The sequence below is a fragment of the Schistocerca serialis genome, chromosome 2 (assembly GCF_023864345.2).
Source record: "Schistocerca serialis cubense isolate TAMUIC-IGC-003099 chromosome 2, iqSchSeri2.2, whole genome shotgun sequence".
In the NCBI taxonomy this organism is placed as follows: Eukaryota; Metazoa; Arthropoda; class Insecta; order Orthoptera; family Acrididae; genus Schistocerca; species Schistocerca serialis.
In genome coordinates, this window is record NC_064639.1 from 1,048,510,286 (window position 1) to 1,048,527,189 (window position 16,904).

The following is a 16,904-nucleotide window of genomic DNA, read 5'->3' on the forward strand; positions in this document are numbered from 1 at the left end:
TCTCAATGTACGACACCATATCTCTTGAAGTCTGGTAGGTCTGCCTGACAGTAAGGGATATGTGTACAGTGTTTGGTTGAAATTAGTCCAGTGATTTAGGAGATATGGAACACACACATATAAATACATCCATTTTTATAATACGTATGGATCGATAGATGCAGGATATACAGGGAGAAACTGGAACTCTTGGCACAGGAAAGACAATTCATTACTCACTTGTCTTCAAGAGACTTATTTCAAAACTACTAATGCTCTAGGAGACTGTCTTTCTCATAGAACAGACCACATTAATGGTAGCAGAGCTGAAGAGTGGCAATGTGTATCATGAAAATACATCACTTACCTCCTTAACAGCTGTTTGCTGGTGTTAACAGCTGTCATCCAAATAGTGTTGAAAATTAGCAAGGTATTTGATTCACATGCTGTATAAATACAACTACCTGTGTCATACAACAGGACATTGTTTGAGCTGATGATTTATTTGTTCTGTGCTGATTGTGCCCTGTGTTTTTGTATGAATTTGGCACACACTTCGCGAGCAAATCGTGTGTTGTTGGTTTCATTGAATTTTTCCTAGTATTTGAGCTATTTACTAGGTGCTTGGTCACTCTTATATCACAAATGCCATCTTTCCCTGTCATCTCACGAACTGTGTAGCTAACTTCCTGAACACTAATGGCTAGCTACTGCTTGTCCTTCTTTGAAACCCAACCTCATAGTTACACCTTTGTGTTTTTTCCATTCTAAGTGCTGCAATCAAATTAAATAGTAATGCAGTTTTATGAAAAGATAGTTAATATGTCAGTACTATCTTTTTTACAGGTGATGATGGAAACAATCAAATGGATGTGGATGGAGAACCAACAGCTTGTGTCGACAGTGATGACAGCAGTGATTCTCAGCAAATGGCTATTGATGAAAGAGAACAGAGTGATAAAATGTCTGTTGCATCTGCTGGAAGCAACCGGTCTAGGAAATCTACCCGATCTGTAAGATCACCGGGGTCATCTCCTTCTGGTTCACGTTCACCATCGGAAGCAGACTCGAGATCTCCATCAGGATCAAGACATAGTTCACCATCAAGGAAATCTAGGTCTAGGTCAAATTCAGAACATGCTTCGGAACGTGCATCGAGGTCTAGATCCAGATCCCAGTCTGCTTCAGGAGATTCCAGATCAGGTTCTGTGAATAGTGTACATGTTCATTCGCCATCAAGATCAAAATCTAGGTCAGTGTCTCCTGCGCCTGCAGCAGATGAGCCTGCTAGAAGGGGATCAAGATCAAAATCTAGATCTGTGTCCCCTGTGCAGGATGAAGAGGAAACTAGAAGATCACGTTCAAAGTCTGTATCAAGATCAAGATCTGTGTCAAGATCAAATTCAGGATCAAGGTCTGGCTCTAGATCGCGATCCCATTCTAGATCACACTCAGGATCAAGATCACGATCAGCCTCTCCAGAGCAAAAACAAGGTACTGAAAACATTGACCCTGAGCATTCAGTAACAGAAGCAAAATCAAGATCACCATCTGGTTCTCGGGCTTCAGGCTCAAGAGCTGGCTCCAGATCACCATCTAGATCTAAATCCAGATCTAGATCTAGGTCAGGCTCTACAGCCTCAGTTCAAAAGGCTAAGCCACAGTCAAGAAGCAGATCAAGATCCCGATCTGGGTCACCAGCAGATGCAAAACGTGCAGAATCGAGATCAGTATCCAGATCTAAATCCAGATCAGTGTCACCAGCAGCTTCCCAGGCCAGTTCCAGATCACATTCAAAGTCAAGGTCGAGGTCTAGATCTGCATCTAAATCCAGATCTCGGTCCAGGTCCCATTCAAAGTCACGTTCTCCTTCAAAATCAAGATCCAGATCTAGATCAGCATCTAAAGGAAGGTCTGTTTCGAGAACATCTTCAAAATCTAGATCAAGGTCAAGGTCAAAATCCAAGTCGGTGTCTCGGTCAGGATCAAAAGCTAGGTCTAAATCCAGATCTCGGTCCAAATCCAAGTCAAAATCGAGATCTAGATCTAGGTCCAAGTCAAAATCCAGCTCAGGATCGAGGTCAAAATCCAGATCCATATCAAGGTCAAAATCTAGATCCCCATCAAGATCTAAATCCAGATCCAGGTCCAAATCAAGATCCAAATCCGGATCTAGATCAAGATCAGTATCAAGATCAAAATCTAGATCAGCCTCAAGATCTAAATCCAAATCGAGATCGAGATCAAGATCGGGATCTGAAGGAAGAAGTCCAGGTCCTAGTCAGAGGAATTCAGTGCCAAGGTCAGCATCTAGTTCACCGAGTGTTGCCACTGGTAGCAAGAAAGGTATGTAGTATGGATTTATTTTTTGTTTCCTAACTTTCTATTCATATCTCTCTCTCTCTCTCTCTCTCTCTCTCTCTCTCTCTCTCTCTCTCTCTCGCACACACACACACACACACACACACACACACACACACACACACGCACACACACACTTACACTGAAGATGAAAATGAAAGCACTTTAAAATCACCGTATATTCCTTTCTCCATGGAAAGAAATGGGAAGATGAAGATATGATTAAACTACAAAAAATTTGATTACTGGGTGAATTCTTTGACAGTTGTATTCACACTGTAATTACTCATTAACAGTTAATCAGTCATAGCTTGTAGTTTCCATAATTCTAAGCATTGGGGGCAAATCCAGTATGTTGTCCTCAGCGAGAGTGTTCACCAGGAGTGCTCCAGGGAAGTGTGATAAAACCACTGTTGTTCTTTATGTATATAAATGGTTGAGTAGACATGGTGGGCAGCAATCAGCAGTTGCTTGCTGATGATACTGTGTTGTATGGTAATGTGTTGAAGTTGAGTGATTGTAGGAAGATACAAGAAGACTTAGACAAAATTTCCAGTCGGTGTGATGAATGGCAGCTAGCCATAACTGTGGAAAAATGTAAGTTAATGCAGATGAATAGGAAGAGCAAACCTATAATGTTCACTTACAGTATTGCTTGTGTCCTGCTTGACACATTCAAGTCTTTAAATGTCTGGGCATTAAGTTGCAAAGCAATATGAAATGGAAGGAGCATGTGAGAACTGTGGTAGGAAAGGCAAATGGTCAACTTCGGTTTAGTGAGAGAATTTTAGGAAAGAGTGGTTACCTGTAAAGGAAACCGCATATAGGCCATTGTTGCAACCTATTCTGGAGTACTGCTTCAGTGTTCGGGACTGTACCAGGTTGGATTTAAGGAAGACATCAAAGCAATTCACAGATGGGCTGCTAAATTTGTTACCAGTGGTTTAGAACAATGCATAAGTGTTACGGAGATGCTTCGGGAACTCAATTGGGAATCTCTGGATGGAAGGCGATGTTCTTTTCACAGAATACTATTGAGAACATTTAGAGAACCGGCTTTTGTAGTTGACTGCCGAACGAATGTACTACTGCCAACATACATTGCGCGTAAGGACCACGAAGATAAGATAAAGAAATTAAGGCTCGTACGGAGCTTTATAGAAAGTCATTTTTCCCATGCCCTGTTTGCGAGTGGAATAGGAAAGGAAATGCTCATATTGGTACAGGGTACCCTCCGCCATCCACCGCACAGTGGCTTGCAGTGTATTTATGTAGGTATATATGTAGGAACTGTAAATAATCAGTTTTGATTTATTCTTCTACAGAATACATTTCCAACTCATTGTTCAAGTAACATTGTGTGATGGGGGATGTATTCAGTAAGTCTCTTGGATTGTCACCTACTGCTGAATCTTGGAATAAGACATTATATTTATTTAGTGGCATCATTGTCATTATTTGCGACAACTGTGTAGAAATTGGGTATTCATTAATTTGTATTTTGTCGGTTCATTCATGTATCCTATATCACAGACCAAAGAGATTCGAAGGAAACTGAATGACTGAAAATATGTAATTGTACTGAGGAACTACTATTGTAAAGGGATGATGCTTGCAAATAAGGGAGCAACTGCAGGAAAAATTATATTGCCCCTTTGAGCAGGAGGCAGTTAATAATGGATGTTTATTTTACACTAATATTACATAAAAACTTCAAATGGGCATAAGTGTATGGAAATAGTACTGGTATGAAAAAATCAATACTACCAAGAATTTGTCATAAGGGTCTTCAATATTAGATTTTGTGCACTCAGTGTTTGTTCATTAAAGCAGGATTTCCTGTGATTGTTGCATATGAGAGAGTTGCTTTTACTGTTATTTTTAGCATTAGATTTTATAAAATATATTGCAGCCCAAAGTTATTACAGAACTCATACATGCTGATCTTTTGTATAGACAGTGACGGGTAAATTTAAGGTGTTTAAGAAACTTCATTTTTTTATTACGCAGCTGTACTTATTCTCTATTTTAATAATAGGTTTTTGTCAGTTTTAACACCATCATCAGGTCATCTGTATCCAAAGGAAATGTCATGTTACAAAAAGTGCATACAAATGTATTGTTATACAGACCTAGTGTAAGTCAAAAGCTATAATTCCGTAAGTAATGAGCTCTGTTTCATGCACACAAAATTTCTTTTACAGAATATGAACCATTGCTTGGGGAAAAATTGTAGAAAATCGTGTAAGGCAAGTGAAACGTAAATTTAGTTATTGCACAGCAAATTAGAAGTTGTTTTCAGAATGTTACATAAACCATTATGCGTATGTTGTATTAACTGCCAATATATAATTATAGTCTTTATTATTCTGCACCCAACTGTGGTAAACGGTGACCTGCCTGCTGATAAGTACTGCTCATAGAACATCTGTCACACTACAAATATTGCATGTGCCTTCCAGGTTGATAAAGTGCACAAATTTTTATCTTACACTTTGTAGGAATTATGGTTAATTAAAAATAAATTCTTTAGTTTGTGTGTGATATGCAAGTTTTCATTACACAATTCGTAAAGATGAATGTACGAATTATGCTGATACATACTTCACTTAAATATACATAATGTTCCCTTATTTGTGGCATCTGTTAACCCATAAGCCAGTAATCTGAATGGAGAAGATAGTATTGGGCTGACCATAGCTCTATAGTTCAATGCAGAATTAAGGCTTTCATGACCTATACAGGGTGCATCAAGTCAAGACTTACAATAAGTAAATATTTGACAATGTTAAACAGATGTTTTGTAACTGTTTTGTAGTCAGACTATCTTTTCATTTTGGGAAATAATGGCGTACCTAAAGTCCGGGAACACTTTCAATTATTTATTGCACAAGAACCAAACATTGTACAAATATCATACATATGTCGTTTTGAATATGTCGTTTTGAAGAGAAACACTGAAAGGTTCCCCCTGCCCCCCTCTCCCCCATGTATACCACCACAGCGTAGTTTAGTAATTTGCCAATTGTCAGCACTAGTTGCAAACATGGCGAGTCCAGGTGCGGAGCAAGCTTTCTGTGTGTTGGAGTTCAACAAAAACAAGTGTGCTACAGGTGTTCAATGGATGTGTGACATTTTTCTGTGGGGACACATTCTACCACGAGATGTAGCAGAGCTCAGGGACATAATACGGGAAGAGACTGCCACAGTCAACAATGCCATGCTGGGACATGTATGGCAAGAATTCGATTACCATATTGACGTCTCCGGCGTCACTCATTGTTCGCGTATCGAATGTTGGGCTTAAAAAATAAATAAATAAATAAAAACTTTTGTGCATTGATCGTGACCGGTCCAAATATCTCACGAAATAAGCATGAAACGAAAAAACTACAAAGAACGAAACTTGTCTAGCTTGAAGGGGGAAACCAGATGGTGCTATGGTTGGCCCGCTAGATGGCGCTACCATAGGTCAAACGGATATCAACTGTGTTTTTTAAAATAAGAACCCCCATTTTTTATTACATATTCATGTAGTATGTAAAGAAGTATGAATGTTTTAGGTGGACCACTTTTTTCGCTTTGTGATAGATGGTGCTGTAATAGTCACAAACATATGGCTCACAGTTTTAGACGAACAGTTGGTAAAAGGTAGGCTTTTTAAATTAAAATACAGAATGTAGGTATGTTTGAACATTTTATTTCGGTTGTTCCAGTGTGATACATGTACCTTTGTGAACTTATCATTTCTGAGAACGCATGCTGTTACTGCATGAGTACCTGTAAATATCACATTAATGCGATAAATGATGTCCGTCAACCTCAATGCATTTGGCAATTCGTGCAATGACATTCCTCTCAACATCGAGTAGTTCGCCTTCCGTAATGTTCGCACATGCATTGACAATGTGCTGACACATGTTGTCAGGCAGTCAGGCATTGTCGGTGGATCACGGTAGCAAATATCCTTCAACTTTCCCCACAGAAAGAAATTTGGAGACGTCAGATCCTGTGAACGTGCGGGCTATGGTATGGTGCTTCGATGACCAATCCACCTGTCATGAAATATGCTATTCAACCGCACGCGAGCTATGTGCCGGACATCCATCATGTTGGAAGTACCTCGCCATTCTGTCATGCAGTGAAACATCTTGTAGTAACATTGGTAGAACATTACGTAGGAAATCAGCATACATTGCACCATGTAGATTGCCATCGATAAAATGGGGGCCAATTATCCTTCCTCCCATAATGCCGCACCATACATTAACCCGCCAAGGTCGCTGATGTTCCACTTGTCACAGCCATCGTGGATTTTCCCTTGCCCAGTAGTGCATATTGTGCCAGTTTACGTTACAGCTGTTAGTGAATGACGCTTTGTCGCTAAATAGAACGCATGAAAAAAATCTGTCACCGTCCCGCAATTTCTCTTGTGCTCAGTGGCAGAACTGTACACAACATTCAAAGTCGTTGCCGTGCAATTCTTGGCGCACAGAAATATGGTACGGGTGCAATCGATGTTGATCTAGCATTCTCAACACCGATGTTTTTCAGATTCCTGATTCTCACGCAATTTGTCCGCTACTGATGTGCGGATTAGCCACGACAGCAGCTAAAACACCTACTTGGGCACCATCATTTGTTGCAGGTTGTGGTTGACATTTCACATGTGGTTGAACACTTCCTGTTTTCTTAAATAACGTAACTATCCGGCAAACAGTCTGGCCACTTGGATGACGTCGTCCAGGATACCGAGCAGCATACATAGCACACGTCCGTTGGGCATTTTGATCACAATAGCCATACGTCAACACGATATCGACATTTTCCGCAGTTGGTAAACAGTCCATTTTAACACAGGTAATGTATCATGAAGCAAATACCGTCCGCACTGGCGGAATGTTACATGATACCACGTACTTATACGTTTGTGACTGTTGCAGCGCCATCTATCACAAAGCGATAAAAGTGGTCCAACTACAACATTCATATTTCTTTACGTACTACACCAATATGTAATAAAAAAATGGGGGTTCCTATTTAAAAAAACACAGTTGATATCCGTTTGACCTATGGCAGCGCCATCTAGCGAGCCAACCATAGAGCCATCTGGTTTCCCCCTTCAAGCTAGACGAGTTTTGTTCTTTGTAGTTCTTTCCTTTGATGCTTATTTCGTGAGATATTTGGCCCGGTCACTATCAGTGGATCACCCTGTATACACCCTGTATGTAAAAGTGCTTGTGTATGTATCATTGTCACCACCTGATCTGTTAAATTATGAAATGTAACTAAATGACAAAGTAATTGGTTGTCAGATTAGACTATAGGATACATTGTTAATTAAGTGTAACTCCTGCAGACATCCAGTATTACAAAAGTGGAGGTCAACTGTGGGCTAAAAGTTTGTGCAACATATCGACATAGAAGGTGTATACGGTAAGCTGTGACTGACTGGTGGTTTTTGAGAAGTATTGTATTAGGCCAGCAGGCAGATGTAGGCATGTGTAGATTCTTTCATGATTATTTGCAGAATATGAGAGACTATAATAGTAGGTCCATAGGTCATACAGCAAATGTGTAGTTCTACTAGGTCGGATAAGGTAATATTTCGAAAATTATTCAATTTTATTTTCCTTTTCATACTTAATTTTGTATGTGTAATGGTTCACACTCTGCAAGAGAATTTTATATGTATAACATACAGCTAAGAACTCCTTATACAAGTGTAAAGACAAGCTTGTTTCAGCATGTTTGTGTACATGTGTTGACATTTTCCTGTGACACAAATAATCTGAAGATTGTCTTAAAGCTAGTGAAACCATTTGTTAACAAGTATGGCTGTGCCATCATCATTGAAGTTTTTTTAATGTTCTGTGGTATACTTTGTAATGAGAGCTTTTACAAGAAATGTGAGTTGAATCTTTTGACTTAGACAGCAGCAAATGTGTTTAGTTGTCACGCGTTGATTTTAATTTTAAACCCACATAGTGAGTTTCTTCTGGAGCTCTACATAAAGGTTGAAAGTATTACAGCTGAGGGTAAATGCTTGCTGAAAGAAAAGAATTTGTTGCAGGAAACATTGAACACAAGTTGAATTGAAGGAAGATGCAGTTTTAAAACCCTGGTCATTATTATGGTTGGTGCAGGGTTGATGTGTGTTGTCTTTTAAGGAAATGTCTGTTTTGTCTTATTCTTTTATAGCTACCACATGTGCTTTCCATTATCGACATGGCTGAGAAAGTTATTAGATTTTTATTAAGTGAGAGTGCTCACTAAAACAAACACGCAAAAATAGGGTATAGTTTTGTTAAATATGTAAGTAGACTAAGAAGGTTCTTAATTTTTATTACTAATTTCTTGCCTTCAGGTAAATGGGATTAATCGGCCACTTAGAGATCAAGTGACCTGTGTCATATTGCAGCTGAGTTGGTACATTATGTATTACTTGGTGTGTAAATGTCAATCAGTCATAAAAGGAAAATTATAGTAATTTGAACCCTCTTTTGTTTTAAGGAGTAACAAATATTTATTGTAAGGCATATTCTCATATATAATACTACATAAACAGGAACATTTCAAATAAAAGATAAGCAGATGTAAACTCACAAATGTAACACTGGCATTAAACTATGTATTAATATCTAATTTTGCAATCCATTCTGTCACAGCTGGGGATAATTTGAGGAGGTTCACCAAGTCATCTTGATTGACCCATTTTTGGCAATCCTGAGCAAAATGGAAGATTGTCTAGTGCTCCACTCCAGTCACTTTGGGATGTAGTCAGTGTATCCCATTTAAACAGTAAATCTGCACTTCTGTCAAAACCTGTACATATTCTTTTGGCAGTTTTCAAGACTTCACACATCAAGGCAATGCCATTAGATTTATTAGCCTTGTTAATATGATTACGAATAGTTGTGGGACTGCGTTGCTCCGAACATTTGTCCACTCAGGGTCTCCAGGTTGTTATATGCATATGGTAATACAAGTACGTTCCCTATCCATGGTGGGATTCAATTATTTCCCTCCTTTTCATATAGTCATGTTCTGCAGCTTATTTCATTCATTGCATTTGGCTACAAGTCTGGCTGCAGCAGTGGTCATGTTTGTGAGTTGTGGTTGTGTGAATGTGTGTGTGCTTTCTACTTCAGGAGCAGGCTGAAAGCTAAAATGTATAACTGTCTTTTTGTTGTGCCTCTCTGAGACTAAGCGTCTCCTCCATATGGTGAGTAGCAATCTGTCTTTTTCTAATATTATTGTTATTTCACCCTGCGCTCCCCATTGTTTGAATTTGCATTTGCTATTAGTTTTTTTTTTAAACTGATCTCTAACATTTCTGAACTTAACATGCGGATTGTCCAAGAACAAATCTGCTAACCATCTGTGTCTTTGAAACTTCCTGGCAGGTTAAAACTGTGTGCCAGACCGAGACTTGAACTCGGGACCATCGTCTTCCATGGGCAAGTGCTCTATCATCTAAACTTCCCAGGCACGACTTACGCCCCATCCTCACAGCCCTACTTCTGCCAGTACCTCATCTCGTACCTTCCAAGCTTCACAGAAGCTCTCCTGTCAACCTCGCAGAACTAGCACTCCTGGAGGAAAGGATAGTGCGGAGACATGGCTTAGCCACAGCCTGGGGGATGTTTCTGGAAAGAGATTTTCAGTTTGCAGCTGAGTGTGCACTGATATGAAACTTCCTGGCAGATTAAAACTGTGTACAGGACCAAGACTCGAAATTGGGACCTTTGCCTTTCGCGGGCAAGTGCTCTACCATCTGAGCTTCCCATGCACGACTCACACCCCGTCCTCACAGCCCTACTTCTGCCAGTACGTCACCTCCTACGTTCCAATCCTCACAGAAGCTCTTCTGCGAACCTTGCAGAACTAGCACTGCTGGAAGAAAGGATATTGCGGAGACATGGCTTAGCCACAGCCTGGGGGATGTTTTCAGGAAAGGATGGGGTTCGAGTTGTGCTTGGGAAGCTCATATGGTAGAGCACTTGCCCGCGAAAGGTAAAGGTCCTGAGTTGGAGTCTCGGTCCAGCACACTCCTCTGCCGAGTGAAAATCTCATTCTGGATCTGTGTCTTTAATAGATTCCCTGTTGTATTTGGCTTTACTATAAATTTTTATTGCACACAAATTCATACTGCACTGTCATTTTTGTAGTATTGTAAGATAAGTCAAGTTGGGTGTTGTGTGTGCATTCCTTATCTTTACTGCTGTGTGTATTATATTCACATTTGCTGTAAAATTTGTTCCTTGTGCAGTCTCATTGATCTTTTCTTTCTGTAGTTCCCAAGAAATAAAATCTGGAATCATACAATGCTAATGATAATTTTTGACACGTGTAAGACTTCATGTCATGTTTAGAACCCTAGAAGTGCAGTGGTTTTTACTTTATTGCTGATTCTATTCCACTTAGAGGCCTTTCAGTGTTTTGGGACAAGAAGGCACATTTTTTTCTGTGGAGGAACTGTTGCTGAGTGATGTATCTACTCTTGTAATTGAAACTTTATGACATTCTGATTTTTTGACTTACTGCTTTCTTGGTGTAACAGTCAATCAGCTGGAAGACTTACTGAAGGTGTAACCAATGCCCATGGTTTTACGGTGTAACCGATGCCCATGGAGAAGGAAACTCTGGGAACCAGAACAATTAGCATATACAGCTAGAGAATATCTTCTGCTTTAAACAGTAACAAAATCTTGATTTACTGAACTTATGAATCTGAAACGGTGACAATGAGTAATGTTTGGGCCAAGTAATTTAAAATTATTAGAATGTTACAATGCAAATGAATTATTGGTAAAATGTAAAAAAGAAACAATTGGTTCCAAAGTGATATGGAGCAGAAGTTAGATGACAGTACAGTACACCACACGAATTTTGTCACTGGTGCAATTCAGAGAGAGGTGGTAGTAAAAGATGTTATTTGACTTTTCCGAGATTTTCTTTATGCATGCCAGGTCCACATAAATTGTTAAACAACAAGTAAAACAGACCCTAGGACACACTACAATCTAGTTACCTTTCGAAGGAAATATTGTTCTTCCTTCATGAAATTTTTTTTTTGCCTCCAAAGACACATATTAAATATTTCATAACATTTTTCAGATCTAAATATTGATGTAATATATAACGTCCTTCATTTTTTTATCTAAATTGTGAAATATTGATACAATGTTGACCTTGTGTTGACAGTTTTAATTATTTTGTTTTTGGGTGTTTTGGTTATGCTAACTGTGCACAACTTGTACACAGGGGAGAGCTAATAATATTGGTTCCACATAGTTTTATATCAGTTATACTTGTTTTACATGTTGGTGGTCATTTTCAAAATTATAGTCTGATTATGTAATTTCCTTTGCAGATCTAATTGAAATGCTGCAAAACAACAATACAAAATTAACAGAAAAGAATGTTTTAAAGCTGGTGATATTTCGTCCTGAAAAAGGGAATTTGGTCAAATGAATCTAATGTGCTAGATCTGTGCAACTGAGGGTAGGTGCTCCTGTTGCTTCATAGAAAAGAAATGGGTCATTAGTTTTTGTTTAGAGCAGGATAATTTTAGTACCAAAGGAAAGCAATTTTATGGGGAAACAGTGGCGTTGGAGTAAGGTTGTTTATCGTTACATAGCCTTGCACAGTTGAGGAGTATATTGTATATTTGCAGAGGAATGTACTTCATAAAATCTAGTAATTTAATGATACTTTTATTACAACGATTGTACAGATGTGAAACTTTAGTGGAAAGCCAAATGTGTACCCACCCTGACAAAAAAGAAGTCTCTCTCAAAATATACTGCCATTTTTTCTTCAGGTGATTTTATGTTTGTTAGAGTTGGTCATGTTATTTTGTTGATGAGAGTATTGACATTTATTTAGTTTTATTCTCAATTTTGACCTTAGAAGAAGGAAATCAGAGAGCTTTTCATCTACAGGAAATTACTTCTCTCTCGGTAATGCTTGTAAGCTTCTGACAGGGAGAAAAAAGTGTAACACAATATTATCCTATAGTTATCAAAGCTGAAATTGTAAACAGATGAAATCAAAGTTCTCACCACATGAAATTGTTGTTCTTGCCACATGTTCATCTGACAGTGTGAGCAAAACAAGAAAAATATGACAGAATATTACATTTTCTTATTTAATAGTTTTTAGAAGACATAGAGTGAGAAGGTTAAGGTAAATTTGCAAAGTTGATTTAGGAAATGATACTTTTGACTCAGTGTTGGTCCATACATCAAACACTAATTATGTTATGAAATATAATAAAGAAAACTGATTACCACTGACAAGGAGACCACCCTGCAGTCAGATTTTTGTAATTTTTTGTGTTTATGGTACATGAATTCAGAACTCAAATATCAATATTCCAAATCAGTTTGATGCAACTCTAAAAAATTTTTGAAAAAATCAACTTTGAAGTTTTCTGAGGAACAGTACTTCGCTAAAATGAAAGCAATTTCCACAACGGGCAGCGTAGATCACTTGGTAGCGTTGAAGAGTGGTAACCAGGTAATCAGTGAGATGCTGGTTTGAATCTTGCTATGGTTCCCCCTGTCCCCCTTCACATACAGAATATGTGCATAATTTAATATAAAATTCATCAGATTTATGCTAATTAACACATACCTAACAATTATTTATATGAAAAATGTACGTCATCTTGTTTCTAATTACATATTGCACACAGAATTCCAGTTTTCATTGCAAATATAAACTCTTATTAGTATGATGTAAAAACAGTGTTTAAAAAAGTTGTGAATTTGTTGATAATCATATTAAAATCATTGATAATTAAGAAGTTGTATTTGCAGTTAACTTTGGAATTTTGCAAGTGATATGTAATTAGAAACAAGAAGGCATGCGTATTTCATTAAAATAATGGTTAGATCTGTTTTAATTAGCACATATTTCCTGTATTTAGATTTAAATGATGTAGGTATTCAAACTGAATGGCGAAAATAAAATGGTATAAGAATGACAAAAGAGAGATTCAAACCAGTGATCCACTGATTATGTGATTTTCATTGTCCATTGTTACCAAGTGAGCCATATTGTTTGTCATGAAAATCGCTTTCTTTTAGTCGATTTGCTCGAGAATTTTTTGGAGTTTCATCAATGCTTTGTGATACTGATATTTGCATACTATAAATATAAAAATTGCAAAAGTTTAATTGCCTCTTTGTAAGCATTTGAAGAGTTTTTTGGGGGGGGGGGGGGGGGGGCAGACAAATAATTTTGACTGTCGTACTGACCAAACCATTTTTAGTCTTTGCCATAATCTCAAGGAAGTTGATTTCATTCAAGGCTCCGTTCAGTTTTCATGGTGTAAAATGTCCTTACAAGGAATGTAAAAATGATTTACAAATGTGTGCTACTTGAATAATTAAAGGTACGTTTTAGATAGGTGTATGCATACAACAATGCAGTTAGATTAACAAATTCTTTAGTGAATTATCAGGTTATTGTGCAGCTTCCAGCTGATTATTGCAGTCTTAACACTTCACTTGATAACCTGCTATCGATATTCTGTAATAGTAACACTTCAGTTGTCATATTTTTTTTGCTCTAAATAACTGAATTTGCAAGATGGAAGTTAGTAGAGAAATTACGAATTCACAAATGCCGCCCCATTTGTTATGAAGTTGTTCAGTGCTGTCACACATTGCTATAGTCTGCTTGTTCTTACATTCTTCCCTCACATTTCCATATCTCTCAGACATTTAGCCGCATCTCCTTTCTCCTTCTCCAACCACTTAGGATTCTAGTACCATCTCTTCTGTTCCCTCATATTTCTCTTGTTGTCTTTGACTTCTCCTCCTCATTTTCTTAGCATCTCTTCTCACCTTTTCTGTTCACTTTCTCTTCTTTCACAACCTCCTTACCCCTCTGCCACTCTTCTGTTTTTTGCTTATTTTCTGCTTCTCCTTTTTGTTCCCTGTTGCCCACTCACTGAATCTGTATCCCATTGTCATAGTTTTGGAATGTTAAAATATCGTTTATTACTTCATAACTTGCAATAGGAATTAAGAAGCGACGGAGAAAACGCGGCAGTAAGGCCAGTGATGGAAGTGAAAGTGATGAAAATGAAGGAATGAGTAGTGGCAGTGAACGTGAAAGGAACGCGAAAAAAAAGAAAAAATCTGCTGTGCTTTCGGATTCAGATGATGATGGTGGTGATACAAAGAAAGTTACAAAGGCATCAAAGGCTGGCTTATCTGACTCAGAAGATGAAGCTGTGAGCAAAAAGGACAAGAAGGGAGAAGATATCTCTGATTCTGAGGACGACTCAAAGAAGGTGAGTGTAACTTCTCATTTGCATTATCACATTAATATTCATGCTGTTCCTTTTTTTGGTTTCATTTTGTAACCTGTTTTGATTTGTAGAAGGACTGTCACATTAATTTCATTCACTCTTACGTGGACTTCGGAAATTTGCTGTTCATGTGTCCTTTCTTGGACATGGTGTTAAATTTTTTACATTTGTTACATTTTGTTATATTCAAGCTTCAGATGCCTATGGATTCTGTTAGATTCTGCTAGAGTCAAGTAATTTCAACAAACTTCTACCTTTAAAATGAATACACACTTCCTCAGAAGTAAGCGAAAGACAGTCTTGTCTCTTGAAAACTGATGCAGGGAGAGAGCTAAATTTTGCCCTGTCATAGTAGGTTGCTGGAGCATAACTTAACAGAATTCCAGTACTAAATTTTCAGTGATTAATGTAACTTCTAAAACACTCCCAATTTTAAGGGGCTATTGTGCAATTCATAATTTCCTCCTCTTGCCGCATGTGTATATTTTACAGTTTAGGGAAATATTTTGTATAAATGCGCATTCTTCCTTGTCCAAAGCAGTAGAGGTAAATATTAGATATTTTTGTTTTGGTGACTTTGCATGCATCTTTCACTGCCTTCAAAAATTTTTGCTCTAAATGACGTGCATTACACACAGAAATCTCTAATTGAAATACAAGTGGGATAAATATTTTAGATATCTGTATACAGTATGCTGCACATGTAGTGAAATCAGAATTTTACTGTCTTATTAAGTACAAACATAAATAACTGATTTAATGTTTGGGAGATTGGTCAATATAAGTAATATAATTGACATACATTCAGTACACTGGAAAATCTAGAATTATCTTAATGTAAGCCATCAGTCCAAGTTTGTTACACTTCTCTACAAAAAATAGATTTATCATAATTTAAACATTCTGAAGCTCTCTACTTGCAGCAAATACATTTTCAAGCATAGAATTGCCAGTTATTTAAAAAGTCGTGTTTGACACTTCGTTTAGAACTGCATGCACTATTTTTGTACTTTTTGGTGTTCTGTTTGTATTTGACGTATGGTTGTGCACAGTGTTTATTAATTGCAGTTTTGTCAGACACGCCAGATTCTATCGTCAGACACGCCAGATTCTATCGTATTACTGAAGTCCATTATATTACTTACACACCCTTTCTTGTGGTTATGTTTTGTCAGTATATATGTTTGTTCAGAAATGTGGAAGTTTTTCCACTTCTGATTCTCACATCATCATCATTGTCTTTCAAGGAACTTATTTGGTCTTCAAAAAGTTTGATGTCTCTGTTCAGCAGCTTGACAATTCAGTTTTTAGAGTTCACTATGTTTATCATGCATCAGGGCTATTTCATGCCAGGTGGTTCAATTTCAGAAATAGTTCCTGCATGGCTATCGTGAATTTTGATGAATTTTTGTGTGAACATTTGCGCAAGTTCCCAAAGAATGTTGTTAAAATTTAACTATCGCCAATTTAATACTTGCAGAAATATGGTCATTTGTTTGACCCCATAGTGCAGCTATCAACTGTGTACCTGTGAGTTTTCGACAACTTTGAGACATAATATCTCAATAATATTTTCTTGAAATAAATAAAACTACATTATCTTGCACAACAAGCAAAATCGGCTGAAAAAATGTGAAGTTTAGTTTTTTATATCTCCAGAAGTAGTTGCAGGATACACCTGAAACTTTGCATGTAATAACTTACCAGTTAAAGGTCCTAGAATATGAAATTTCATCCTCCTACTGCTTTCCAGTGGCGTACAAATTGGAGGGAAAAAATAACAATTTTTCTAAAAATGCCAAAAATGGCTGTTTTTACCCGGTTTTACAAAAAATAGTCTTCTGCAAACTCCTTTAAACCACTTTCGTTAGAAAGACCATGTTCTAAAACTCCTAAAAAATTATATTTGGTTATGTAGCTCAACTAAATTGTTTTCGTAAAAAAGTGAAATGGAATATGGAGTCCAAAAAAAAAGAATAAATTTCTCTTTTTTGTGGTTCTAATAACTTGAGGTAATCACATTTTAAAAAGTGTAATTTTTTGGGTTCTGTTTTATCAGAATTTTTTCCCAAACGATCCCATCATTGACATCATCTGGCCAGCCGTATACATTTCCTGCTGACATTTTACAGCAAGTTAATGAAACAAGTGAAAATTTCAGGTAGCTTGAAGTAAACATAAGCTTAGGATCACTAAAGAGACCCCATCTAGCTTTAGCATCTGACACACATCATAA

The 16,904-nt window shown here is 37.5% G+C and overlaps 1 protein-coding gene across 1 annotated transcript in view; it reads left to right on the forward strand.

Moving 5' to 3' along the window:
* LOC126456616 (protein IWS1 homolog) overlaps positions 1 to 16,904 on the forward strand; it is a 119,106-nt gene that overhangs the window by 42,087 nt on the left and 60,115 nt on the right. Inside the window, exons 2-3 of the mRNA XM_050092359.1 lie at positions 826 to 2,325; positions 14,376 to 14,650. Coding sequence (XP_049948316.1) covers positions 826 to 2,325; positions 14,376 to 14,650 — 1,775 coding nt within the window. The remainder of the gene's footprint in view (positions 1 to 825; positions 2,326 to 14,375; positions 14,651 to 16,904) is intronic.